A 27,840-nucleotide genomic window follows, 5' to 3' on the forward strand; every position below is an offset into this window, starting at 1 on the left:
CTAAAGTAAGATTTTGGTTTTATGTGATGTTGGATATTTCTCCTTCTGTACCCAGAACTTGGACCGGAAAATCTCCAGCAGGAACATGAGAAGTGCTAGAAGTAGTCCCATAAGTAGGACCATGAAGGCGCTACTTAGATGAGGAAGCGAGAGGCCTGATTTCAGGATATCTGTACCGGGGCTCCTGGAACATGAATGTGGTGCTTTATAGTCACTCCTGCACCAGAACTACTGTCTTCCTCCTACGAGTTTAGCGCTGGGACCTGAGGTATTCTTGCCATCGGTGCGGGGGTTTGCAGGTAGATTCTTTTGTTGCTACAGCCAAGCCGAGACAAGCGGAGTGGGAAGTATTAATCGTCCAAAAATATGCAGTCTTCAGTTTGTAGTAGTGTGTGAATATTTCATATACATATTGTTTACCTAGGTCTATATGTTTTTGTTATTAATATATTAAATATATTGTCCCAATTTTTGCTCAAAAGTCTCCCTGATGTTAGCTATGTTAATATTATATGAATTACTCACCATTACAAGTTATTTTTAAGGAAACATGCTGCGGAAAAGTTTTTGGTTTTATTCTATTGGAATTTTAGAATATATGTGATTGGTATCGTGAAAAACAGATTCCTATAATGTCATGCGAAAATCATTTGATGGTAATATCTTAAAATACAAATCAAGTAGTTTTACTTCTCAAGTGAGTTCAGCAGTACAGTATATTTAAATTGATTACTTTACTAATTTAATTCAATTCTACTAATCACTAAATTTTATAGTATGATTCTTCTTTTCATTTATATTATTGTAGTTGTATTATGATTTTTCTTTTTATTTATTTTATTGTATTTGTATTTCTGGTAGTGTGATGGCCTTAACTTCACCAAAATAAATAAATAAATAAATAAATAAATAAATAAATAAATAAATAAATAAATAAATAAATAAATGAATGAATGAATGAATGAATGAATGAATGAATGAATGAATGAATGAATGAATGAATGAATGAATGAATGAATGAATGAATGAATGAATGAATGAATGAATGAATGAATGAATGAATAAATAAATAAATAAATAAATAAATAAATAAATAAATAAATAATAACATTTTCTACAATTCTTTATCTCTCCAAAAATACGTTAGAAAACTAATAGGCATACTGCTCTCGTAAATTGGGCAAATGTTTTCAGTATGATTGTACTTCCTTCCAGACTGCCACTGTCACTGTCCCCTCCCGCTCCAGTACCGCGCTAGACTAGTCAGAACCGCATTCCTCTCAGCACTAAACTCCTCAGAGGATGACAGTACCACTCTTTGGCGGTGCTGCATAGGCCTACATTTCGTGCTAGAATTAATTTTAGGTGCAAGCTATTTTTTATATACCACTCTCTGGGCCGAACTGGCGTCCAACATTTATTACAGTCAACTAATATAATCAATTGCTTTGGGTTTTAAGTTGTGACACGTTGCCTGTAGCTTTTCAAGACTCAAGTTAAATACCTACCTGGGTGTGAAATCTGAAACCCATTTATCGACGAATCCGCTTTCTATGAGACGCTGGATGATAACGTTGAATCGAGGTATCAGAGGAGACCCTCTACGCAGCGCCAGAGTGGTGTGGTGTTTCAGCAAACAGGCTTCGGACATCACGTGGAACTTCCAGCCCTGAATTCAGGAAGAGAATGCAGGCATACAGGAAGAGAATGGCGAACAGCAGCATGTTTTTCAGTTCGTTATTTTACTATACTTTATCAACTGCTATGGTTATCTAGCGTTTGTGTGAGATGAAGGTGATAATTCTGTGGTGTTCGGTCAAAACATGATAACTCCAAAAAACCTGTATTGTATTGTATTGTATTTATTAACATTCCATGGTATTCATATATTGCTTTACAGCTAGAATATGGAACAAGTCAAAAACTTAATACTATTATAAAGTCTTAATTTATAGTCACAGTCTAGATGAAATATATACAGATGAGATTTACAATATAGTCTACTAGTACAACACAAAGTTTTAGTATCAATTTCATGAAGTGTTATTGAATGTCGTGAATTCACCTACAGAACAGAAGGCGTGAGAAATTAGGTACTTCTTTAATTTGGCCCTAAATAATCTTATATTTTGAGTTTCATTTTTTTTATCGATTAAAAATTTTTACTGCCATATAACGCACTCCTTTTTGATAGCACGATAGACTTGCCGATGGAGTATGAAAGTCATTTTTTTGACGTGTATTTATGCTATGAACTGTTGAATTAGTTACTAAGTTTTCACGATTACATACGAGGAAGATTATTAATGAAAATATATACTGACAAGCCATGGGCATTATTTGTAGTTTTTTTAAAATAGTCCTACACGATTCCCTAGATTTGGCACCTACTATTATTCTAATTACTCCTTTTTGTAATAGAAATATATTGTTACTATCTGTGGAATTTCCCCAGAATATTATTCCAAAACTCATTATAGAATGGAAGTATGCGAAGTATATTGTTTTTAAGGTATTGATATTTACTATCTTTTGCATAGATCTAATAGCAAAACAAGCTGAATTTAGTTTGGGGGTAATTTCTTTAATATGATTTTTCCAATTTAACACATTATCGATTTTTAAGCCAAGAAATTTGGCTGTTGTTGTTTCTAATAGGGATCTATTGTTAATTATTGCGCTAGAAATTTCCAAGTTTGAATTTGCACAGGATTTAAATTGAATTATGTTAGTTTTGTTACAGTTTAATACCAATTTATTAACTGAAAACCAGTCACATATTTTGAAGAGAATTTCCTCTGTTGAAGATTGGAATGTGTTGGAGTTATTGGCTTTTTTGAGATACAAGCATTTTTATTTCCACTTTTGCTATACAAATCATAATTCTAGTTACATACAAATGTGAAAGAAAATAGCATAAGATTAGATGGAGATATCACGGCTGTACCGAACGAAAGAGAACTGTTTTTATATAGGGCTGTGCTTTTAGTTAAAAAAAGGTCATTTTTGGAGTTATCATGTTTTGACCGAACACCACAGAATTAGGGATCGTATTCTGTCAGTTATTCATAGATTTCAAAAAGGCATATGACTCGGTTAAGAGGGAAGTATTATATGATATTCTTATTGAATTTGGTATTCCCAAGAAACTAGTTCGATTAATTAAAATGTGTCTCAGTGAAACATACAGCAGAGTCCGTATAGGTCAGTTTCTATCTGATGCTTTTCCAATTCACTGCGGGCTAAAGCAGGGAGATGCACTATCACCTTTACTTTTTAACTTCGCTCTAGAATATGCCATTAGGAAAGTTCAGGATAACAGGCAGGGTTTGGAATTGAAAGGGTTACATCAGCTTCTTGTCTATGCAGATGACGTGAATATGTTAGGAGAAAATACACAAACGATTAGGGAAAACACGGAAATTTTACTTGAAGCAAGTAAAGCGATCGGTTTGGAAGTAAATCCCGAAAAGACAAAGTATATGATTATGTCTCGTGACGAGAATATTGTACGAAATGGAAATATAAAAATTGGAGATTTATCCTTCGAAGAGGTGGAAAAATTCAAATATCTTGGAGCAACAGTAACAAATATAAATGACACTCGGGAGGAAATTAAACGCAGAATAAATAAGGGGAAATGCGTGTTATTATTCAGTTGAGAAGCTCTTATCATCCAGTCTGCTGTCCAAAAATCTGAAAGTTAGAATTTATAAAACAGTTATATTACCGGTTGTTCTGTATGGTTGTGAAATTTGGACTCTCACTCTGAGAGAGGAACATAGGTTAAGGGTGTTTGAGAATAAGGTGCTTAGGAAAATATTTGGGGCTAAGCGAGATGAAGTTAGAGGAGAATGGAGAAAGTTACACAACACAGAACTGCACGCATTGTATTGTTCACCTGACATAATTAGGAACTTAAAATCCAGACGTTTGAGATGGGCAGGGCATGTAGCACGTATGGGCGAATCCAGAAATGCATATAGAGTGTTAGTTGGGAGGCCGGAGGGGAAAAAGACCTTTAGGGGGGGGGCGAGACGTAGATGGGAGGATAATATTAAAATGGATTTGAGGGAGGTGGGGTATGATGATAGAGACTGGATTAATCTTGCACAGGATAGGGACCGATGGCGGGCTTATGTGAGGGCGGCAATGAACCTTCGGGTTCCTTAAAAGCCATTTGTAAGTAAGTAAGTAAGTATTCTGTCTTAGGGCGTACGGCGATAAGGTTAGTTGTGCATAGACTATATTGATGTAACTTCATGTTGGCGCGTGGAAGACTATATAATCTTATTAAAGACATTTTGTGGAAATGGGATATTACAAAAGAATAAAAAATGTTCATTTATAAAACTTACGTTGTACCAATGCTAAGTTATGTGGCTGAAACATGGTTAAGGTCAAAGCAGACTGCAAGCAGCAGAGATGGGGATATTAAGAAGTATTGAAAGGAAGATTAAAAGAAATAGAATTAGGAATACAGACATAGAGATTACAGAACGAGTTGGTGTTAGACCATTACAAGAGTAAATTGAGCAAAAGAGTCTACAGTACAATGGTTTGGAATTGTTAAAAGGATAGTATCAGAGAGGTTACTAAGAAGAGCATTGGAGATGAGAATAGCGAATAAGAAGAGGACAATGGGAAGACCAAAAATGAGGTGGTTGAACCAGATAAGGGAGAAATTAAACGAACAAGAGTGATGAGTGAAAAATCTTGAAAGGCTAGAGATGTCTGGAGGAAGCTAAGTCGGATAACCCATATAAACGTCAATAGAGGAAGAAGAAGAAGAAGCTACCTCTTGATTTACTCAATAAAAATATTGAAATGTGTTCAAAAGTAGATTGAAACTTTATTCATGTGAAAGAACATATACTTTTAACGAATTTTTATCACGATTATATTTATTGTGTTTAATTATATTTAATGTATCTTAATTGACTATTTATTTACTTACTTGCTTACAAATGGCTTTTAAGGAACCCGGAGGTTCATTGCCACCCTCATAAGACCGCAATTGGTCCCTATCCTGAGCAAAATTAATCCAGTCTCTACAATCATATCCCTCCTCCCACAAATTCATTTTAATATTATCCTCCCCTCTATGTCTCGGCCTCCCCAAAGGTGTTTTTCCCCTCGGCCTCCCAACTAACACACTATATGCATTTCTGGATTAGTCCATACGTGCTACAAGCCCCGCTCATTTCAAACATCTGGATTTAACATTCCTAATTATGTCAGGTGAAGAATACAATGCGTGCAGTTCTGCATTGTGTAACTTTCTCCATTCTCCTGTAACTTCATCCCTCTTAGCCCTAAATATTTTCCTAAGCACTTTATTTTCAAATACCTTAACCTCTCTCAAAGTGAGAGTCCAAGTTTCACAACCATTCAGAACAACCAGTAATATCACTGTTTTATAAATTCTAACTTTCAGATTTTTTTGTAAGCAGACTGGATGACAAAAGCTTCTCAACCGAATAATAACAAGCATTTTCCATATTTATTCTGCATTTATTTTTCTCTTGAGTGTCATTTATATTTGTTACTGTTGCTCCAAGATATTTGAACTTTACCACGTATTCAAAGGATAAATTTCAAATTTTTATATTTCCATTACGTACAATATTTTCGTCACAAGACATAATCGGGATTTATTTCCAAACCTATCTCTTTACTTGCTTCAAGTGAAATTCCCGTGTTTTCTCTAATAGTTTGTGGGCTTTCTCCTAACATATTCACGTCATTCGCATAGACAAGCAGCTCTTAATTGACTATGTCCATCTGTATTATGCACAACAAAAAATACATAAGAAAAACTGTTAGCTATAAACTGTAAGTGGAATAATCATTTTGTGAAAGTAAATTAGAAACGGTTCATTCATTCACAATACGATAAAATAAACGGAATTGCTGTGATATGGGTAAAACGTGTGTGAAAAGTAGCCAATACGTCGTTTTCTTGGAATTTATTCCAAGAAGAGGAGAGCAATATAACAAAATATTATTTACATGATTATAATCATGCTATATAGTTTATTAATCTTAGTAATAACTAAGTTATTTCAAGTCCAAAACAGGCAATGTCTCACCGACTGAGAGGCATAGAACTCCAAGCTTCGTCTGTACATGAGATAAGCGAAGTTCCTGTTCTGGTTTTGAAGTTGATCCACAGCCTCCTTCATCTTGCTGACCGGCTGGAAGCGGCTCACCATTTCCTTGAAGAGAGGATTTTCTTCGTCGTCCCTGGATTTGTTCAGAATCGCGACGAATTTCCAAGGCGTTTTGAGAGTGAGGCCTGACTCCAGGAGTTCCTTGATGTCGCGAATGTCGGTAGGTCGCCATGGAACAGTCACGTTGCTTCCCAGTTGCGCCTGCAATTTTATTCACAATCCACATATAAATTCTTAAAATACAAGAGGAAAGCTTCTGTTTCAAAAGCTGGAAATTTGGTGTTGAAATGACCAGAAATTTTGCCTGATGTCTCTCAATCAGAGAATGGTTATTTCACGCGTTGTAAATCTACGAAACTTGAAACTACCCTTTTGGCTCACATCATAAACCTGTTTTGTAATGCGTGTTGCAGTATATATGTTGCATCCATTTAATTTGGTAATTTTTTATCTTTTCCATTAAGCTTATAGTTTTTAATTAATTTCTCATGACTTCAATTTTTTTGTCCATAAGTGTGTAATCCGCAACATACAGTAGCGTGCAAATTAATCCGAACACGACATATTTTTACATTTTCTGTCATTGTTGGCCTCACAGCTGCTCATACCGCTTTAATTGATATCTGTAGTACGTGTAATTCCATTGTTGAAGGTCTGTCATTATTTTTTTTATAATATGTGACATTTTGCCTGTCGTTTTGTACTTATAAGCATTTCAGTTGTGTTGAAGACTTAATACTGCAATCCTGTGTACAATCTTCACAAATGGATACAACTCCACGAAAAAGGTCTAAAATTATAACTTTAGCAGAGCATTCTTCTATGACAGAGGCAAATTGCTGCAGAATGTCACATCGGTTTGGCTACTGTTAAGTTGATCATAAAACGATATAGGGACACTGGATCCATCACACCCCAGAAAAAAGGAAACTGTGGCCGGAAAAGGAAGACTTCACCTCCAGATGATCGTTTAATTGTCAGGAAAAGTAAATTAAATCCTAGATCAACTGCTGTCGACTTAACCCTCGAGTTAATGGCTACCACTGGGGCGAATATTCACGTCACAACAGTGCGGCGTAGGCTTTTGGAAGCTGGACGAAGGGCTCGTAAGCCTATTAAGAAGCAACTGCTAACCCCTGTTATGTGCAAAAAACGCTTAATGTGGGCAAAATTACATCAACACTGGACAGTGAATGACTGGAAGAATGTACTTTTTTCCGATGAGTCTCATTTCGAGGTCCACGGCCACCGTGTTTCTTACGTACGGAAAGGATCCGAAAAAAGTAACAGCAGCTCATCTCCAACAAGCACCCAAATGCCCCCCTAAAGTAATGTTTTGGGGTTGTTTTACACATGAAGGGCCTGGAGCATTAATACCTATCAAGGGAATGATGAATTCTGACAAATATATTCACTTATTGGAAACCAGAATCGTACCCCAGCTGCAAAAATCATTTCCAGATGGCAGAGGTGTGTTCCAACAAGACCAGGCACCATGCCATACGTCTCGAAAAACTACAGAATTCTTCAACAAGAAGAATATTCAGGTATTCCCCTGGCCAGGCAACTCACCCGACATCAACCCCATTGAGAACTTGTGGTCAATTTACAAAAGAAGAATGCAAAAAATGGATTGTTCTACAAAGGAGAAGATGATTTCTGCCCTCATTGGTGTATGGTTTCGCGATGAAGAAATGAAGAATATTTGTGGGAAATTAGTGGAATCCATGCCAAATCGTCTCAGAGCTGTTATTAGGAACAAGGGAGGCCACATAGATTACTGAGGTATGTCTTAGATCCTTTCTTTATCCCGATTGAGTGTTTTTGCATAAGTAATTACGTTGTTAGGATTAATTTGCACGCTACTGTATCTTACGAATTTCATTTCGTTGGCTATAATTTTTCATTCTAGCAATGGGGAAGGTGGAAGGAGGGAAGTACAGTAGACTCTCCTAAGTTCGACAAAACAGAATTGAAAGTTCAGTCCAATAAGGGTAGTGGGTGTGGCAGGTGAAATGAATACAAATTCTTATTGGTTATCTATCAACGAATACATTTCCTGCTTGCCCCGAGACTTGTGTATGCGTTTCTAGTACCACAGTGGGTTTCGACAGTTCCGTCTCACAAATGGCACAATTCTCAAATAGAAAAATGAGAGTTCATGAATTTAAAATCAGTGATTAAATATGGATGTCCTAATCAATAAAATATTCTGTTTTCCTTTAACAAAAGTATCACTACAAGACACAGAACCAATTCCCATTCAAATGGAAAACCCATTTCTTAGTGTCCCTACAGGGGCAGTAGAACTATAGGAATGTCGAACTTGATTTCTGTCTAACTTAAGGCTTCCACTGTATAAGAGGAAAAATCGCGGAACACCTTCACTGTTGTAAGTTTTGTGTGCTCTGAGGACAGTGAACACACCCAAAATAAGAAAAGTTCAATTAAGTTTATGTGAATATAATATATTTGTTGAATTTTTCTTTCATTTTTGCATAGGCTAAAGATATAAATGTTAATCTTGCAAAGTCTGTTGAAACGTTTCTAATAACGTTATTGGTAGTGGATGGAATGTTGAATCAAAACGAACTCAGTCCATCTGCAGAATAGGGTAAATGCTGTTTGAAACGGATTCTCCCTATTTCTGTAGCAATAAATCTGTGAAGGAGTGCTTTCTGAAATAAACGGATTTCACAGATCGATTTATTACTACAGAAATAGGGAGAATCCGTTTCAAACACCATTTACTCTGTGGATGGACTAAGCTCGTTTTGATTCAACACTCCTCAATATGAATTCCCTTGTGATATTCAATATAAAAAAAAAAAAAAATTCATGATGCATAAAATCTCAGAGGAACAAGAAACATAATCCCTGGTTATAAAACTTGAGTTTTGGTTGTTTTTTACTATATTTCAATCCTTTATCTCGTACAACACAATATTTGCTGTGCCCTTGTGAATACGAAATATAGTGAACAATTCTTTTTTTTTTTTTACACTCCACTTTTCAAATTGATAAATTCTTACTCTAAAAATCCTACGTATCCTCAGCCTTACTATTACTTGGAAATTACCTTCACCAAATTCACTGAGAATTTCAATAATCTCTTCCATTTTACAATCATTTTTTTTCTTACGATGTTTGGTGACGTATACACGTCCGTTGATGTGACATATTAATGAATTTAAATGCTATTATAGTCACAATCATGCCATGGTATGAAAGAAAAATTTCACAACCTCGAGCGGGAATCGAACAGGAAGTCGCAGGTTCGATTCCCGCTCGAGGTTGTGAAATTTTTCTTTCATACCATGGCATGATTGTGACTATAATAGCATTTAAATTAAATCATTTTTTATTTTTCAGGCAAATCAGTTCAAAATTATAAATTTATTTTAAAGTTTCTCAATCATATGATTTATCATTTGTTGCAAATTATTATTTGCTAATACGTCTTATAGAAAAAAAATATATGAATGTTTTCGCCTTTACGGCATCATCAGATATTCAAAATGGTACAACGATATCTAAAACGTAAGTCAAATACGGTATTCACAGTAATAAGCATAACAATGATTTAAATAATTGATCATGAGTTATATGTAATAAGAATCTGATACTGGTGTGAGAAATGTTCAATTTGACTGATTTGTGTGTAGTTTCGCCGACTTGCCGAAAATGTATTGCACATAAGACTTGCACTATTACAACATTATAAATTTTAATTATAACATCAATAATATTTGCATAATATCATGTTGAATCTGTATCACACAGACATAAGTATAAATATTTTACTTTTTATCAATTTTAACAACTTTTTACATATATAATAGTGACATTGAATAAATACATAATATGTAACATGAGTTCTATGTAATTTACATTTATATTTTATATTTTTTTATATTTTTACATTTTCGGCAAGTCGGCGAAGCTACACACAAATCAGTTAAATTGAACATTTCTCACACCAGTAACAGATTCTTATTACATATAGCTCATGATCAATTATTTAAATCATTGTTATGCTTATTACTGTGAATACCTTATTGGACTTACGTTTTAGATATCGTTGTACCATTCTGAATATCTGATGATGCCGTAAAGGCGAAAACATTCATATATTTTTCTTCTATAAGACGTATTAGCAAATAATAATTTGCAACAAATGATAAATCATATGACTGAGAAACTTTAAAATACATTTATAAACTCTTCCATGCTCTTGAAGCTAAATATTAACAATATGACTCACAGTCAGATTTTTTTAGACTTGCAGCACATGAATAAGGCAGACTTAATCACTCTTAAACTTAAGCCCTCCTTCCTCAAGATTTAACTTTAATTCGAATTTAAGAGTTAAACCAATTTTGGAAAACCCATTTTCAGTTTAAACCAAGAAACAATCTAAGTTTAAATTACGTTTAACCACGTTTAACCTCTAGTTGGAAGAAGCGGCTGTAAATAATGTTGATCTTTCATGTTCTGTAATAAGTAATAGTGACCTCTTTCATATCTTAGATTAAAAATATTTGTCCCTCTTGTGTTGTAATTAAGTTATGTTGTCCCATCTTACTGTCTTAAGTAACTTCTGCTTTGTACCTGGTATGCAACGCTCACAACGATGCAGTAGAGGAGCCATAGAGACACGAACGTGCGAACAGGCTGGGATCTGGGTTGAGTTAAAATGGGAGCAGCGATCAGCGTGTTGCAGGTGTAGCATAGCACCGACCTATAATCGACATGACAAACAGGGGATATTAATTTCATGATAACTTTACATGAGCAAAAAAGCAATTTCGCAATTACTTAACTACAACAAACCAATAAACCTAAAGGGTGTAATTAGTATTTTGTTATTGAAGTGTTGTATCAGTGAAGAAGTGTGTTGTGTCAGTGAAGTGTGAAGTATGTTGTGTCAGTGAAGTGTGTTGTGTAAGTGAAGTGTGTTTCTGTCAGTGAAACTTAATAGTTTATAGTGGCAGTGCAAAGTATTTGAACAGTGAAATGTTTTTGAAGTGTTAGTGAAATCAGGATAGAATCAGTGAAATGTTTTTGAAGTATTAGTAAAATCAGGATAGAATCAGTGAAATGTGTCGTAATTCCAGTGCAGTGAATGAGTTGACAGCGAAATGAGTGTAGTGCTGAAAGGTACTTGTGCAGGTATGAACATAATATCATAGTCGTGGGTTTTATTTCGAACTTAGGGTTAAGATACAAATTAGATTTACTTTAAATGTTATTTTAAGTGATTGTGCTTCATTTAATTTAGGATGTTCCCTGTTATTATTATTATTATTAATTTATTATTAATTGTGTTTATTATTGTCATTATTGAGTGTAATTAGTTACCACTGCCACTGGGTATATACCCATTTGCAGTGTGAATAAATACATACATACAATATTCTTAGAGATGCAACAAAAATGACCAAGAAAGACATTCAGAATAGCAGATAACCGTACAAGTTGTAACTAGGGACCCAATACTTTGGTAACTTTCTTTGAAACATTAACCCTTCAAGATACCTGAAATTTCATATTTAAGCAAAAAAAGAAAACTCGCGAAATAAAGCAAAATTTGGATCTTTATGCGGAATATGTCAATAACCACGAAATATACTCCCTATTTACAAACAAATACGAAACATGCACCAAGATTTTATGCAATATTGTTAAAACATGTTTGTAACTTTTGTTTCAGTTAATTTGCCAATCGATTGGTAACGCCAATACTTCTGTATTTTCTCTATGGATAGTGTGTACACTGACGTTCAAAGATATGAGACTTACGATTTGGTGATCGTGCAAGCGAACTTTGCAAATACTCGCTGATTATAAGATATTGCAGAGTATAAGGGACAATAAGACTGAATTTTGAAATTTTTACAAAATTTATTTAATTTTTATTTCTTTTTAGATGTATTAAGAACAAGATGTGTTTCTATTTTGAGCTCAATCATATTGCTGATAGTTTCGAAGTTAATTTCTTTTTCATCATCATCATATCCCTCTCGTATTAGACCCTACAGGATCTGTTACGGTCTCATGCCAGCGCTTTCGTGGTCTTCCCAATTTCCTCTTTCCTCTTGGTACATAAGTAAGAAACTATTTAGGCCATCTAGTGCGATCCATCCTTTCGACATGTTTTTTCCACTGAAGTCGATATTGTTGAACAAAATTAACTATAGGATCCATTTTTAGTTCCTGCAATATGTCCACATTTTTACGGTGTTCCAGCAAAGAGCATCCCGCTGTCGTCAGCCTTTGCTCATGAGCTTTTCTGATTGTCCATGCCTCGCTACCGTAAGTGAGGACCGGTCGAGCTAGTGTCTTATATACCTTTAGCCTTGTATGTTTCTGAACATGGGAGGATTTGAAGACGGCATTAATGACGCCAGTGATTTTTATAAATTTAGATATTTTGTTTGACATATCTTCATCAGTGATGTAAGAGAGGTTATAACCTAAATAGTTAAATGAGTTAACACGTTCAATTAAAGTATTATTTATCATGATCTTACTTGGAATTGGGTTCTCTCCCGAAAATGCCATGACTTTTGTTTTCTCTTTTGAGATTTCCATATTGAAATCAGAGGCGATTATTTGCAAATTATAAATGGCTCTTTGTAAAGCATCCTCTGTTTGTTAATTTCTTTTTAATTATGAAAATTAGTGATGTAATCGAAATGTTCCACGAGCATTACATTCAAACATAACAATTTTTCTCTTAAATGCCCCAGATCAACAGAAAGATGCACAACATGGCACAAGGATACAAATATTGATCCCATAGTATGACAAATGTCTCAATTCTGGTGGGGAATATGTTGAAAAATAGACAATTGCTATATCTGTTCCAATAAATCTTTCCATGAAATTGTAATTTTTTCTGTAAATGGCCCCAACGAAAATCACTTTCTGGACGGCCTTTTAATTAGCCTTTAATTTAAGTAGCCAAAATTTGTACAAGCACTTGTTTTGACATTAACATGGTGGAAGAAAAAAAAATGACTTTTTTTTATCTGCCCCCATCAGAATGTTTACTTGTAAGAGCATCTCTTCTTGTACACGCACCTCGGAGTTCTGTACACTTCTCGATCTGGTTCCAGCCGTCTGGGCAGCGCTTTGGGAAGACTCCATATTGCAAAGGCAGAAATAAGAAGTGCTACGAAAAGCAAGCTCCAAGTAAGCAACGTAAACTCAGTGGTGAGCATCACCCAAGCTGGAGTTTGTCTTCCCGCCCCGAGAGGCACGCCCCACCCGTAGCAGTCCACTCCCAGGCTCGTCGAGTACTCCAAAAACCCGACATCCTGCATACCTTCAGTCACGTGACCGAAACCCACGTCACTGATCTTGTTTTTGATGTCCGCTGCAACGACAAAACGAAATAATTCTTAGATACGTAAACAACGTCACTTCTACATGACAGGACAGTGTAAGTTAGTACAAGTATACTTTAATGTTTAATAAACGATTAATCTCAATTACAAACACGGTAACATTTGTGATCTTCTAGTAATGGTAGTAGCCTAATATTGGTGGTAGTAGTATTGCCAGTAGATATAGTAAAAGCAATAGTAGTAATCATATTGATAATAGAAGTATCAGTAGCAGTAATAGCAGTAGCAATAGTTTAATAGTATTAGTAGTAGCAGTAGTATTAATTAATAATAAAAATACCAACAAAAGTATTGTTAATAGCAGTTGTACTAAAATTATAGCTGGCGCCAGCGTTTTTGGCGTGTGTCCTAGATATATAGTGCCCAGTTTATGAGCACATTGCTAGTGCAGCTGAGAATGGTACCACTTCCTATACACGTCACATCAGCCATTTTTCAAATACAGTTCTCAGACTGACTGTGGCAAATGTAAAACACTAGCTCTTAACGTTCCCATTACTTATTTCACACGCCAAAAACGGTGACGCAGACTTTAACAGTAGTAGCAGTAGAAGTATCAGTATCGGTCTGAGTAGAAATATCAATAGCAGTAATAGTAATATTATTACTAGTAAAAGTAGTATCTGTAGCATTATTAGTAGTAGTAGTAATAGCAGCAGTAACAGTAGTAGTAGTAGTAGTAGTAGTAGTAGTAGTAGTAGTACCAGTACCAGTATTATTAGTAACAGAGGCAGAAGCAGTAGCAGTAATAGCAGCACTATTAGTAGTAACAGTAATACTGGTAGTGACAGTAGCAGTATCAGTAATAGTGAAAGTCAAAAGGAGTATATTACTAGTAACTGTGGCATTAGCAATTGCTATAAAAGCAACGGTAATAATACTAGTATTGGCGGTACCAGTAGTAGTAGTAGTAGTAGTAGTAGTAGTAGTAGTAGTAGTAGTAGTAGTAGTAGTAGTAGTAGTAGTAGTAGTAGCAGCAGCACTCATAGCTTTGGTAGTAGTAGTAGTAGTAATAATAATAATAATAATAATAATAATAATAATAATAATAATACCAGTATTAGTCCTGATACTAGTAGGAGTGATGTTGCACCCGTTAATAATAATAATAATAATAATAATGGTTTATTTAACCTGGCAGAGTTAAGGCCATACGACCTTCTCTAACACTCAACCAGGAGTAAAACTGCGATACAAAAAAAAAACAAATTTACAAAGTAAAGTACACTACAATTTTACAAAAAAAAACTGAAGTAGATAATCATAATATAATGTAAACAAGTCAGTAGAAATCAAGCATAGTATATAACATAGAGAAAGAAAGAAAAATGCATAATAAAATGTGAACAGTAAGTCAAAATACGAGTATATGAGACATACAAAGTGTAAAAATAAGAGACAATAATAACAACAACAACAACAACAACAACAACAATAATAATAATAATTATAATAATAAATAGTGAAGTACAAAGCAAACAATGAACACAATTTTTTTTAGGTACACAAAGTAGGAAAAATTATGATTATAAATAGCTCAAGTTGTCACATTATAGATATACCATTATCGAGAAATATGATAAATAATAATTGATAGACGTTCCAACCAGGGTTTAATAATCGGCTTCCTAATCAATTCAAAATGGATATATATATATATTTACAAAAAAATAAAATAGGTTAAATATCACTACAATATAAAAAAAAATGTAGTGAATGCGTGGAAACATGCAATACAACACTTCTCATAACAGTAAGTTAGTTTGGCAACTCGTCATAAGATAATTTTCTAACTGACAAATGACATGACATTATGAAGAACAGCATTTTATTTCAAAGAACTGCATCGGAATAGGAACAGATCCCATTCGTCTGCTAATTCCCGCCCTTTAGGAGAAAAGAAACAAACCTGACGTCAATTGGGTGTTTGGTGACCTTGGCAACAAATAAACCCTTTGTCACACCTCATCAAGGACGGCAAACCACGGGGTGCGCCGCACTTCCCCGTTTTAACTGACCAGTTAAAATGAAAGTAAAAAGAAAATTTAAATGGGAATTTTAACATTTGTGTGCCAAAATTACGCGGGGAAAAAAATAAAGTCCATAACTGATGTTTAAAAGTTGGTGTGCGAAAATTCTGCAAGTAAATACGGTAATAACGTGGTGTGTTAGTTTCCAACACAGAAACTTATGTTACTATACTGACGACAATGTTGAAACCAGTGGCGTAGCATGAAATTTTGAGCAGGGGAAGCTAACTCAAGTTGTCTTTCATGCAATATGAGAAAACGTATTACAAAAATACAATCTTAAAATAAATAGTAGTCAATTTCAAGTCAGCAGTCGAAGATTGGTTGGAACATCGTAAGTAACACCAATAAGGCATGACCTCAAATGATACGTAATAAAATACGATTTCACGGTTTACACATATCTCCTAACAAATAGACACGTATACGTATAACATTAGCTCACTCCCTGTCATACTTAGAGAAATCACAATATTAGTATCATTACGTAAGTATGCGTCTGTCTTTTGGTTGTGTCCTTCATTGACAGCAAGGGAGTCGGTCATTTGTTTTTTAAATCACACTTTTGTTCGTAAGTCAGTTTTCATAATACAATTGTCCTAAAAAAAATTCAAGTAAATTAGTGTCAGGAACTGTTATTTCGCTCATTATTTATTATATCAGCGACAATGCACACTAACACTTCAACTGAAAACAACTGAAGAAAAGGGATAACGCGGAAACTACTTATTTTAAATGTTAAAGCTAGCTTCTTTGCGAGCCTTGCGACTAGGGTAGCTTAGTTAGAAAGGGATGGAAAATCTGCGGGGTGGATTACACAGAAGAAACCGGTCTGCTTGGAAGCTGGTGTGTGCAGGCTTCTTGTTTACTGCTGCATCACAAATCATCCTGAGCTGCCGCATCACAATATTTAACGCGTAAATATAAATTCTATTAAAATTAATAAATAATTTTCTCCATAAACTGCAGGTTTATTATGAAATTATTATTAACTGGGGAAGCTGAGCTTTTTAGCTTACATTGAGGCTACGCCACTGGTTGAAACCATTAAGATAGGCTATATGGATCATATGCGGAGGCAAAGAGGAAGGCAGAAAATAGGGAATATTGGACTATGCTGAGTTTTGCAGTGAAAGACCTGCCCTTGGACAGAAAACTATGAATGAATGCATGAATGTTGAAACTTACCAATCATGCCGGTAACTGTGCCGTTGAACTGGACCCACCCCCAGTGCGATCCGTCGCTAGGCAACATAAATCGAGGAGTGAAGTTCATCTTATCGGCCAGTGTCTTCATCAGGCGCACCTCTATCCCGTCCAGTCTGCAAATACCAACCAGTGTAATACAATACTCAATATAATACAACAGACAGAGAAATTGTTATTTAAGTGTCAGATACGTCTATAGTTTCTTTAATTTGCTTAATCCATGCGCATGAGATGTAATGATATAAGGTAGAAAGACCTATTTCAAAATAAAATAACGAATAAAGAACGACAACTTTAAAAAATATAGGTTTTTCTGGCGAAAGTACCTATAGATTAAGCGAACTGTAACAATCCTTGGGTTTTATTTGCTATAAATTATTATTATTATTATTATTATTATTATTATTATTATTATTATTATTAATTGCATATCGTTCCTGTATTTCTGTCATTTTTATATTTGCTATTGTTCTTATAATGATTGAGTGGAAGAGAAAGCCTTATGGCCTTAACTCTGCCAATAGAAATAAAGAAACAAACAGATAAATAAAATAAATAAATACATAAATAAATAAGTAAATAGTTAAGGAAATAAATAAGTAAATATTTAAGGAAATAAATAAGTAATTAAATAAATAAATAATTAAAAAATAAATAAGTGAATAAATAAATGAATAAATAAACAATTAATTAAAAATTAATAATGGAATAAATAAATAGTTTAATAAGTAAATGGGTAAATAAATACTGTAAATAAGTAAGAGAATACATAAATAATTAAAAAATAAATAAGTAAATAAATAAATGAATAAATAAATAATTAATTAAAAATGAATAGGGAATAAATAAATAGTTAAATAAGTAAATAGGTAAATAAATACTGTAAATAAGTAAGAGAATACATAAATAAATAAAAAATAAATAAGTAAATAAATAAGTGAAAAATAAATAATTAATTAAAAATGAATAAGGGAATAAATAAATAGTTAAATAAGTAAAAGGTAAATCAATACTGCAAATAAGTAAGAGAATACATAAATAATTAAAAAATAAATAAGTAAATAAATAAATATATCACTGTGTGTTTATTTCAAATAATGATCCGACAAGGTTTTATCACAGTCTAGTATATACAGTCACGAAGCTCAATACGTAATAAATATGCATCCATAGGTAGTTGCTAATCACTAGGATCGCTACTATCGCCTCATTACAGACAATGCGAAATAGTACCTGCACAGTCTATTGTTCCTAATACCCTCATAAACTCAAGCTTCGTGACTATATATACTAGATTGTGGTTTTACTCAAGATGGTTATATTTCATGTGCATTATTCACAAATAAACGGAGTCGGAACATTCCGAATGTGAACAAAATCAGTCGAATAGTGTAGGAAAAATCGCTGTAGGATGGCATACCCGAAAGCATTTTTCCGATGTCACGAATGATGTAAACTTGTATTTTCGTAAAAAAATCTAGAGAGTATTTTTCAGCATTGAGATCGTTTCTATGAACAGTCCGTGTAATGAGAAAGTAGCTATACATTTTTTCTTTATACAGGGTGAATACAAATTCAATCGACAAATCTTGTTGACTGATAGACATAGTTGGAAGTATTTTGAGGTAGTAAATTATATGACGGAAGCCATTTGCTTCCTAGCAACAATGCGCGAAAGTGTCTAGGGAGAAATCCGGTAATAAAATTACTTCCTATTGTACCTCAATTCAGTCCACTACGCAAGACATTCTGTTTACAGATCACCTACCCAGGCAGTGCAGTGACTTGGAAAACCTTGACAACGCTCTTCGTGATAGATACATTCTGCGTGGTGGTCTAGTATCCTGACTTGCTAGGTCACCTGATCTAAGCCCGTTTGACTTTGTGTGAGGACAAAAAATTGTTGTAGTCCAGTTGAATCAGCCGAAGATTTTATGTGGACAATCCTATAGTATTAATTATATTTTTGTTCTCTAGTTTTTGTTTGTTCAAATAATAAATTACAATTGTGTTACAAATAAAGTTAAAAGTAAGGTGATAAGGCATAAATAATTTTGAAATAAAAATAATTAACATCCTGTATCTTACAAATAATTGGTTTCTGAACATTGATTTTCTATTTCTATGTTGCTTAATTGAGTGTCTTCTACGACTCCTGGAAGTTTGTCGGTTGAATTTAGATTCATCCTGTATATCCGACAACAATAATAATACCAATAAAACAAAACTGGAAGTATACACGGAAAACATTAATGTCATCTGCACGACACATTTTGTGTATGTAACAAAGAGACGAGTCGCAAGATAGAGAGGTTTTCGTACTTTGGTATTACTTTCGGGGATCCGGAGCGATGATGGTGCACTTCTTTATCCGTGATCTCTTTGAATATCACGTCAGGTGCGAGGTCCAGAGTCGTCAGTCTCAGTGTACAGCCGTGAAGGGACGTGACCATTGGACGAAACGGCATCTTCGGAGAAGATGTGTTCTAAAAGCAAGATAAGTAAACAATGTCACTGTCTACAGTAAGATCGCTATCATCCGATAGAAACGGAAGCGAATTTAAGGCCCATTCACAATGAAAATTAAACATAACGTAAGCGTTAACTTAAGAATGTAAACGTTACGGTAAAATCACATCGTTCATGATGGGGACATAAACATAACCGCAAAGATACTTGGTAACCATGGAAACATAACAACGACGCCATTTCCTCATATTCTGTCGTATACTTCAGCGCTCCACGATTGTGCACTGTTTGCAAATCACGTAAACTTAACCATGAACGTTTGGAGTTCGCAAACTTTCATGTTAACGTCTAACGGCAATGGTTACGTCAGTGTTTATGTGAATCATTGTGAATGATCCCATTTGATAACCTGGCCGCAAACTTCTGTGTTTATGTTACGGCCTAGATCATATATGTAACAGATATGTCGGGCTTATAGGCTTTGAGGTTAGCAACTTTTGTCAGGTTTACTACGCTGCCATCTAGTTGTTACATAAGGAGTCACGTCATAATTCCCATTTGAATTGCATTAGCGATTGTGCTGCCATCTCGTGTTCGTTTACGGCGGACGGGTGGCGATCCTGGCGGTTGTTCTCTTCAAAGTGCTGCCGATTTTAACGTAGCGAGGAGTTATCTGTTACATATATGATCTAGGGTTACGGTTATGTTTAATTTTCATTGTGAATTCGTATAACGGACTGACCGTATTTGAAGTTATGTTTTCGAAAATGGATGCTCAATAATGAAACAAACTTACAAAACCTTAATATATTCAAACAAGATGATTACCAAACTTAAAATGAATACTTTGTGTCTTTCCATTCTATAATAAATTACGGATTAATATTCCCGGGTATCTCCTCTGAAGCTAAATTTATTTTTGTTTCACAAAAGAAACTCGTGAGGATTATGACAGAGGTGCATAAAAGGACATCATGTAAAAACATTTTACAAAATTTAATTTTTTAGTTAGTTATTTAACGACGCTGTATCAACTAGTAGCTATTTAGCATTAATGGTATTGGGGATAGTGAGATGGTATTTGCCGAGATGAGGCCGAGGATTCGCCATAGATTACCTGGCATTCGCCTGACGGTTGGGAAAAACCTCGTAAAAATCCCAACTAGGTAATCAGCCCAAGCTGGAATCGAAACCACGCTCGAGCGCAACTCCGGATCGGCAGGCAAGCGCCTTAGCCGACTGAGCTACGCCGGTGACTTTTACTTTTACCTTGTGAATACGTTCTTCCCCTGATGATGTTTTATGTTAAAAACCTAAATGCATTTATATTAATCAGAACATTCATAATTTTAATACAAGACACAAATCAGAGCTTCACCTATCTTCTGTTAGTCTCAGTGGTTATAAGAAGAGTTTACTATTCATGTAAGACGGTCTTTAATGCACTGCCTAATTTTCTTAAGGAGCATTAAGGCTGAGTTTTTAAAAGAAAGGGTCAAAAGTCAATTTTTGTTTTCTGTACGAAAATATTTCTTCGGCAATTAGGAAGTTGGTAGTAAGAGGTTTTTTCCCTTTGCGTATTCTTTGAGGCCCAGGACCGATTTTTATATAGGCCTGCTACCAGTCCTGCTACTATTGGTACAACTATTGTACTGGTACTACTACTACTGGTACATCTACTGCTACTTGTACTGCTACTGGTACAACTACTGGTACATATACAGCTACTGGTATTTCTACTACTGTTCTCCAACCAGGAGATCAACCGTGAAAGGAATGTGCTTACTATTGCGTCATCTATTGGAGCGAAGTAGATAGATAATATTATCGTTATAACGTCAGTTTAAAAACCATACGCTCTCCTGCATTTGTTATTTCCTGTATGGAGATATTAAAAGACAAGGAGATTAACAGTGATCTAATTATGTAACTAGGGTAGTATAAATATGTATCTATCAATGTTATTGTTTGTGCTGTGAGAGCGAGCCAATAGAGATACGAGTACCCACGTGTGTGACCTTATGACATCAACATTCATTCACAGCATTACCCCGCTGCGTTTCATCCCGCAGGGACTTTCTCGTGGTTGGAGCACAGTACTGGTACAAAAACTACAGTAAGCTTACATACTACTGCTACTGGTGCTGTTACTACTGGTACAACTCAACTACTGCTACAACTACTACTATTGGTACTTCTACTTCTAGCACAACTATGCTGCTGCTGCTACTGCTACTGCTGGCACTGCTATTGCTACTAGTACTGCTACTTATGAATCAAAGTATGCACAAAAGTGGTTATTATACCCTTACTTGATTGTGTTAAAGTAATCAATAGAAGCTTAAATTGTCACCTTAGACCATATATCTACGAGTACAGGCGAATCGCCTGGTACACAATCTTCTTTGTAGGGCTCGTAAGTGAAAACCTTTACAGCTGATTCTTCTGGCACCAAAGCCACAACATCCACAACTTCCGCCTGAGCGAGCCACCGGAATATCTCTTCGAGTCCTTCGAAGATATTAATATATCACCATACATATCTAGTGTATACATTTCGGGGCTGTATAACAATTTTTAACAATTTTTTTAAACATCCGACAAGTTAGGCAAAATATTAGTGAGATCGCAGACTTGAATAATTATCTATATACTTCTGAAGGAAGATTACGGGGTGAACACAAATTCCCGTTGCCCCCAATTAATACCTCAAATATATATGCTATATAGATAGACATGCATCCACTTTACACTAACTGTGTGTCGTAAGTGTCCAAAGTGTCAGTATATCCCCCATCATTCCCCTCACACAAAGTAATGCGTCGCCAGGTTCGGTGTGACATTCGCCTCAGCATTGATGGTGTAATCTGTTGGAAAGCGCGTCGCACGACGTCCTTCAATTCATCAGTGATGTCGTACCGTTCCTGTGCAACAATGTTCTTGATGAAACCGCACAGTGCATTGTCATAAGTTGTGAGGTCAGGTCTGCGAGGTGGCTAGTCGAAAGAAGCTGGTAAGATGGGTGACCCAGCGGATAGGGATTATAAAGAATGGACACAGAGCGAATTTTCCTGTGTTTTGTTTCTCTGTGCACCAGCGTATAGTTCCACTTTCAAGCGCTAGAGGTTAGTGTAATCGAGCATACGCTAAGATAATAATTGAGTATAGAGTTGAGACACGGGATCCGAACATCGCCTACCTTATTGCATAATCCAGTAACGCTTTCCTTCAAATAAATTCAAGTTAACACCTTTTCCTTATTTCTCAGTGACGAACTAGTTGTAATAATAATTTTTTATATTTCAGATATAATAAATTATATTATAAAATAATATAATACATTATAAAATTAAGTATAAAATTCGTTTAATATTTGTCTATAATGTAACATAGCTATATGGTTTTACTTCTCATAAGAGTTTTGTTTTTCCATTTTCAGTGCTATCAAATCATTACATATTATTTTAATTGTTGTTGGGTTCAACGTCTCAACTCTCATTATAAAGAAACTCTAGAGTCTAGGCATTACAGTTAATGACGGGTTTATTATTTTATGGATCCAATTTATTTTATTTGAGTAAATAATGTACCTAGATATTAATTATATGTGTTATATTTCCGCTGTGTCGACTGCTAGCTGGTGTGATGTCAGCGCCAACTCTAGGGAGAAAGCAGAATCTCACGCTCTAGCTGGCTTGAAGGTCATTGAAGTCAGTCCGGCTACATCAAAGATACCGACGCGAAGTGTCCATACTTAATTACCTATACACTGGGTGACCCATGGCCAATCCAGCGTTGTGGAAACACCTCATTGAGGTGAGGTTTCATCAAGAGCATTGTGAGCCGGTGGCCTCAGTCACACACTGTACTTTATCAATATAGTTTTTCCTAGAATATAACTGTTAAGAATCATCTGGATGGGCTACACGGATTCCCGGTGATCATGGATCATAAATTAAGAACCATTGAACTAAACAGTTAAGCTAAATTACAGCAACACGTTCAAACAGTACGCGTTATGACTAAGCCAAATAGCATTTGAAATATTCTCGTATAAAATATTTGTTTGAAATTAGGCTATGTCAAAAATAAAGATTTTTATGCTCGACCATGCCGAAATGTAATAATTATACACCTGGTAGCAGTCCTTTAATGGACCTCATTAAAGTACACCTACTCATTAAAGTACAGGTCTTTAGCCAATCACAAGTCAGCTTTGTACCATTATATCGATTATTCTCGGATATGCAATCGACAGACAATTAGCGAAAAGTCACGGAGGCTGGAAATCCAATACTGTCGCAAAAGGTTATGTTCTGTTACTATAATAATTAGCGTTAATTGTAAATAATATTCAAATAAATTCAATTTGTCATCTCGTTTTTCAATTCTAAATCAATTTCCAGGTTATATCAGACTAATGTTCATTCTTATTCTGTGCCAAGGTCAATGACATTCGGCCTCGGAAAAAATCAATACTTTCGCGTCTGCGCACATCTCACAATTCAGGTCAGTTCGCACATAACCATAAAAAGACCTAATTTTCAATACTTTCAAGTTAGAAATATGGTCGAGCATAAAAAGTCGTATGAAACTTGCCTATAATGGTAATTAAGACGCTCGTATGAAAATTATGAAACTCGCTTGCGCTCGTTTCATAAACAATCATACTTGCGTCTTAATTACTACCATTATAGCCTCGTTGCATAATGTACTATTGTAGACTTACTTCTGTGATCAATTATTGTAGAGTTGTTCACTTCCGTGAATACCAAGATAAAGTGAGGTCGCAGCCAACACTCCGCCAGTGTAGAAGTCAAAGAGGCCAGCATATCTGTCAGATGGTCTTCCAGGAATACAAAAAGACTTTCGACTTCGAAATTGCAGTTAAAGAGGTTATCCATGTGATCTGTTGAATTTGTCACAAGGCGAGGACACAGCAACGATTCCAGAAATGATTCTGCTTGAAGGTTACCCAGTGACCAAACTACTATTTGACGGGCTTCTTCGAAGTGCCTAGACGAGATGTGTCTGAGATAGTCATCCATAACGCGTGAGGTGCCTAGAAAGCTGCGAAGGAAATTTCAAGATATAGTACCTATTAACTTATTAGTAAAAAGAAACATAAGTTACTGGTACCTATATTGTGTACGAGGAAAATTATTGAATAAGAAACTTTCTAGGTAGGCCTACCAGTCGCGAAGTTAAGAAGGTAATAATTGGATAGGCTGAGAAAATCTGCTTAGCTGGTGTATTTTTATAGAGTAGATAGATTTTTATCGACTTTTTATCAACATTTTTGTCATACAGACCCCCAAGAAGATGATTATTCATTTTGATATGTTTAATTTTGTTGACCAGTGTAATACTAAAAAAGCTAACCGATTTTTAATAACAAACCAGAAATTTATTTAATATTCTAAGCAAAATAGTAGTAGTAGTAGTAGTAGTATTTAGTAGTAGTATTTATTTATTTAACCTGGTAGAGATAAGGTCGTCAGGCCTTCTCTGCCCCTCTACCAGGAGATTCCAACTACAATATCAACAATAAAATTACAATTAGTATTAAATTTACAATTACAATTACAAATAATATTACAGTTAGTATTAAATTTACAATTACAATAAAATCAAAGTACGAAAAGATTACCTGAATAATTAAAGCTAGATAATTTATCATAGAGAAACAAAGAATATTTTATATTTACTGAATTACAAATTAAATCTAGAATAACAAAATTGTATAGTGATGAAATTACTGAATATTGAAAAATTTGTGATAGATTAAAGAAAATATTTACAAGTAATCAATTACTGACCAAGTGCCTAGTAAGTTTTCGTTTGAATTCAATTTTATTTCGACAGTCCCTGATGCTAGCAGGTAGCGAATTCCAGAGTCTTGGCAGGGCTATTGTGAAAGAAGATGAGTATGAGGAGGTGCGATGGGATGGTATTGTTAGTATTGTTTCATGGCGAGAGCGTGTGTTCAGATTATGGTGGGAAGAAAGGTAAGTGAAGCGAGACGACAGGTACGAAGAATAGAAGAGTTCAAGATTTCGAAGAGGAAGAGAAGAGAACGTAAATTTCTTTTCTTATCTAGTTTAAGCCAACCTATTGCTTCCAGGGATGGGGTAATATGATCATATTTACGAACATTGCTTACAAAACGTACACACATGAATTTTAATGTAATAAATTAATTTAGCTTACTAATAACAGCAAAATGCAGATATCGCATTCTTGACTTTTTTCGAGTTAAATAATCCAGCCAACAACAGATTAGAGCAAATATCTCAATTTTTTCAAATTGTCGGTTGGTGTACTGTTGCGTAACTACGTCCATTTTAGGATAAACTATATGTGATATCTATATTTCAAATACAATACTAACCTGTCTTTAATGTCCAACTTTCCGGATATTCCAGGGGTTTGTGCTGTCATAAGTATCAGGAAGGATATCCACGTCTTCTTCAACATCGCCTGCTTCTAGAAGCGAAGCTCCTGACAACATTACAACCTAGCATTACTGTCTACTTTATTAAGCGTTTAAGAATTATGATCACATTGTTTAGCATTTGTACATAATATGTCATGTTGGACTTGTCTTACGCTGTATGAATTTTGTTGCTTACCTTTTCTTTACCTCATTTAACCTACTCACTACTGATTCTGTTACTACTCGTATTCCTGATTGTCACCACCATCCACCATTGCTATCTCGTAATTTTATGCTAAACTTTCTGGTAGTTGCATCAGCCGACTATGTTAAGATTCACAGTGTCCAGGTCTCGAAGCAGGCAACCCCGTTTGTCCTAGACTAGATTCTGCCCGCGTTGCCAAACTGGAGAATGGGGAATGCTATAGAGTATAGACGTACGAGTATATTCACAGAGCACGACAACTGAACGCTCTGCGGAGCAGTGAAATACTGCAGCCAGCTCTCCAGCGAAAAAATGCAGTGCAGAGGAGGATTGAAAATTACAGACGTCTGTCGCTCATGGATACAGTGTCTATCATTTTTATTCGTACATATCTAATTTAAACTAATAAGACAACATTATGTACAAAATAATTATACTCATATACTAATAGTAGTGTACCATGCTTTAAAACCATTTCTTAGAACGTTAATGTACAACCAGTTTTTATTTTAAGCTCTAATTAACAAAAATATTAATAAATAAATTACTTTGAAAGTAAAACTGTATGTCATTTATATTCGTACACTTGAGTAATTTTGACTTATTCGGGGGTGCTGTGCCTTAATGGTAACAGCGAGTGTGCATTACCGCGTGCTCTAGGGTTTGTTTTGCTTCAGCAGCCAGTTCTGTTCAAAATGGGCAAGTCGAAGGAAGTCAGTGCCGAGCTAAAGAAGACGATATTTAGACTGGCTCTTGAAGGTTATTCTTTACGGAGAATAGGCAATATAGTAAACAAAAGTCATTCCACGATACAATACGTGGTTAATAAATTCAAATACCGTAGATTTACTGCAAATCAGAAGAGAAAACCAAAAGAAAAAATACTAAATGAGAGGGAAAAAAGGTTTAAAATAAGACAGATAAAATCAAATCCACGGTTAAGTGTGCCGAAACCACGTTCTCTCATGACAAAAACCACAAGGAAGACTGTTAGTGTAATAACGGTACGACGTGTCCTATATAAATATGGATTTCATGGTAGAAGGATAAGAAAAAGGCCCTTTGTAAATAGAAAAAATTGAGCTTTAAGAATTAAATTTCCTAAAGTTCATGTAGATTAGGAGCAAGAATTTTGGGACAGCGATGAGACCAAGATTAATCTTTTCGGATCCGATGGTGCCCATAGACTGTGGAAAAAGAAGAATGAGGCCGATAAAGTGGATAACAATCTTCCCACTGTGAAACATGGAGGTGGCGTCATAATGATTTGGTGCTATAAGTCCTCGAAAGGCGTGAGTAACATCGACTTAATTGATGCAATTATGGACAATGTAGTCTATAACAACATCTTGAAAAATAATGTCAAGGAAAGTGCAATAAAATGGATTTGCCGTCTGTCTACATTTTCCAACAAGACAACGACAGCAAACATACGGCCGAAATGAACAAACAGGCTGATATGGAACGTCCCGAAACAACTCCATACTCCTCCTCAATCACCCGATCTGAATCCTATCGAGCATTTGTGGTCCAAACTTAAGGAAAATATACATAAAAATACAATTTCGTCCAAAGAACACCTCAAAACTGTTGTGCTGGAAGAATGGCGAAATTTCACTCCTCAGCAATGTAAAACATTGGTAAAATCCATGCAGAGAAGGTGTCAGGCAGTGATCAAAGCCAGAGGATATGCAACCAGGTATTAGAACGTAATTGTTTATCTTATTTATGTATAGTTATTTAATTTTGTTACTAACTGTACGAATACAAATGACAAGTAGAGAAATTACATGTTTTGTTAAATTTCGTTTATTTACGTGTTTATGGTATATATGGAATTTACGTTTCGTTTTATTTGTTTTCATAATGCTACTGAACAGAATTTTCAAAGAGAAATGTAATACTT

At 35.0% G+C, this 27,840-nt stretch overlaps 1 protein-coding gene across 1 annotated transcript; it reads right to left on the reverse strand.

The window, feature by feature from the left end:
• On the reverse strand, window positions 1-25,770 carry LOC138700576 (glutamate receptor ionotropic, delta-1-like). Its single transcript, XM_069827158.1, has 10 exons — window positions 25,685-25,770; window positions 24,023-24,363; window positions 21,647-21,804; window positions 19,147-19,310; window positions 16,804-16,937; window positions 13,260-13,554; window positions 10,785-10,914; window positions 6,093-6,374; window positions 1,509-1,669; window positions 1-184 (listed from the first exon to the last, which is right to left on the reverse strand). Exons 1-10 carry the CDS (start codon window positions 25,768-25,770, stop codon window positions 1-3), a joined length of 1,935 nt encoding a protein of 644 aa, XP_069683259.1.
• Between the last annotated feature and the right edge of the window lie 2,070 nt (window positions 25,771-27,840).

Source organism: Periplaneta americana, chromosome 5 (assembly GCF_040183065.1).
Source record: "Periplaneta americana isolate PAMFEO1 chromosome 5, P.americana_PAMFEO1_priV1, whole genome shotgun sequence".
Classification (NCBI taxonomy): Eukaryota; Metazoa; Arthropoda; class Insecta; order Blattodea; family Blattidae; genus Periplaneta; species Periplaneta americana.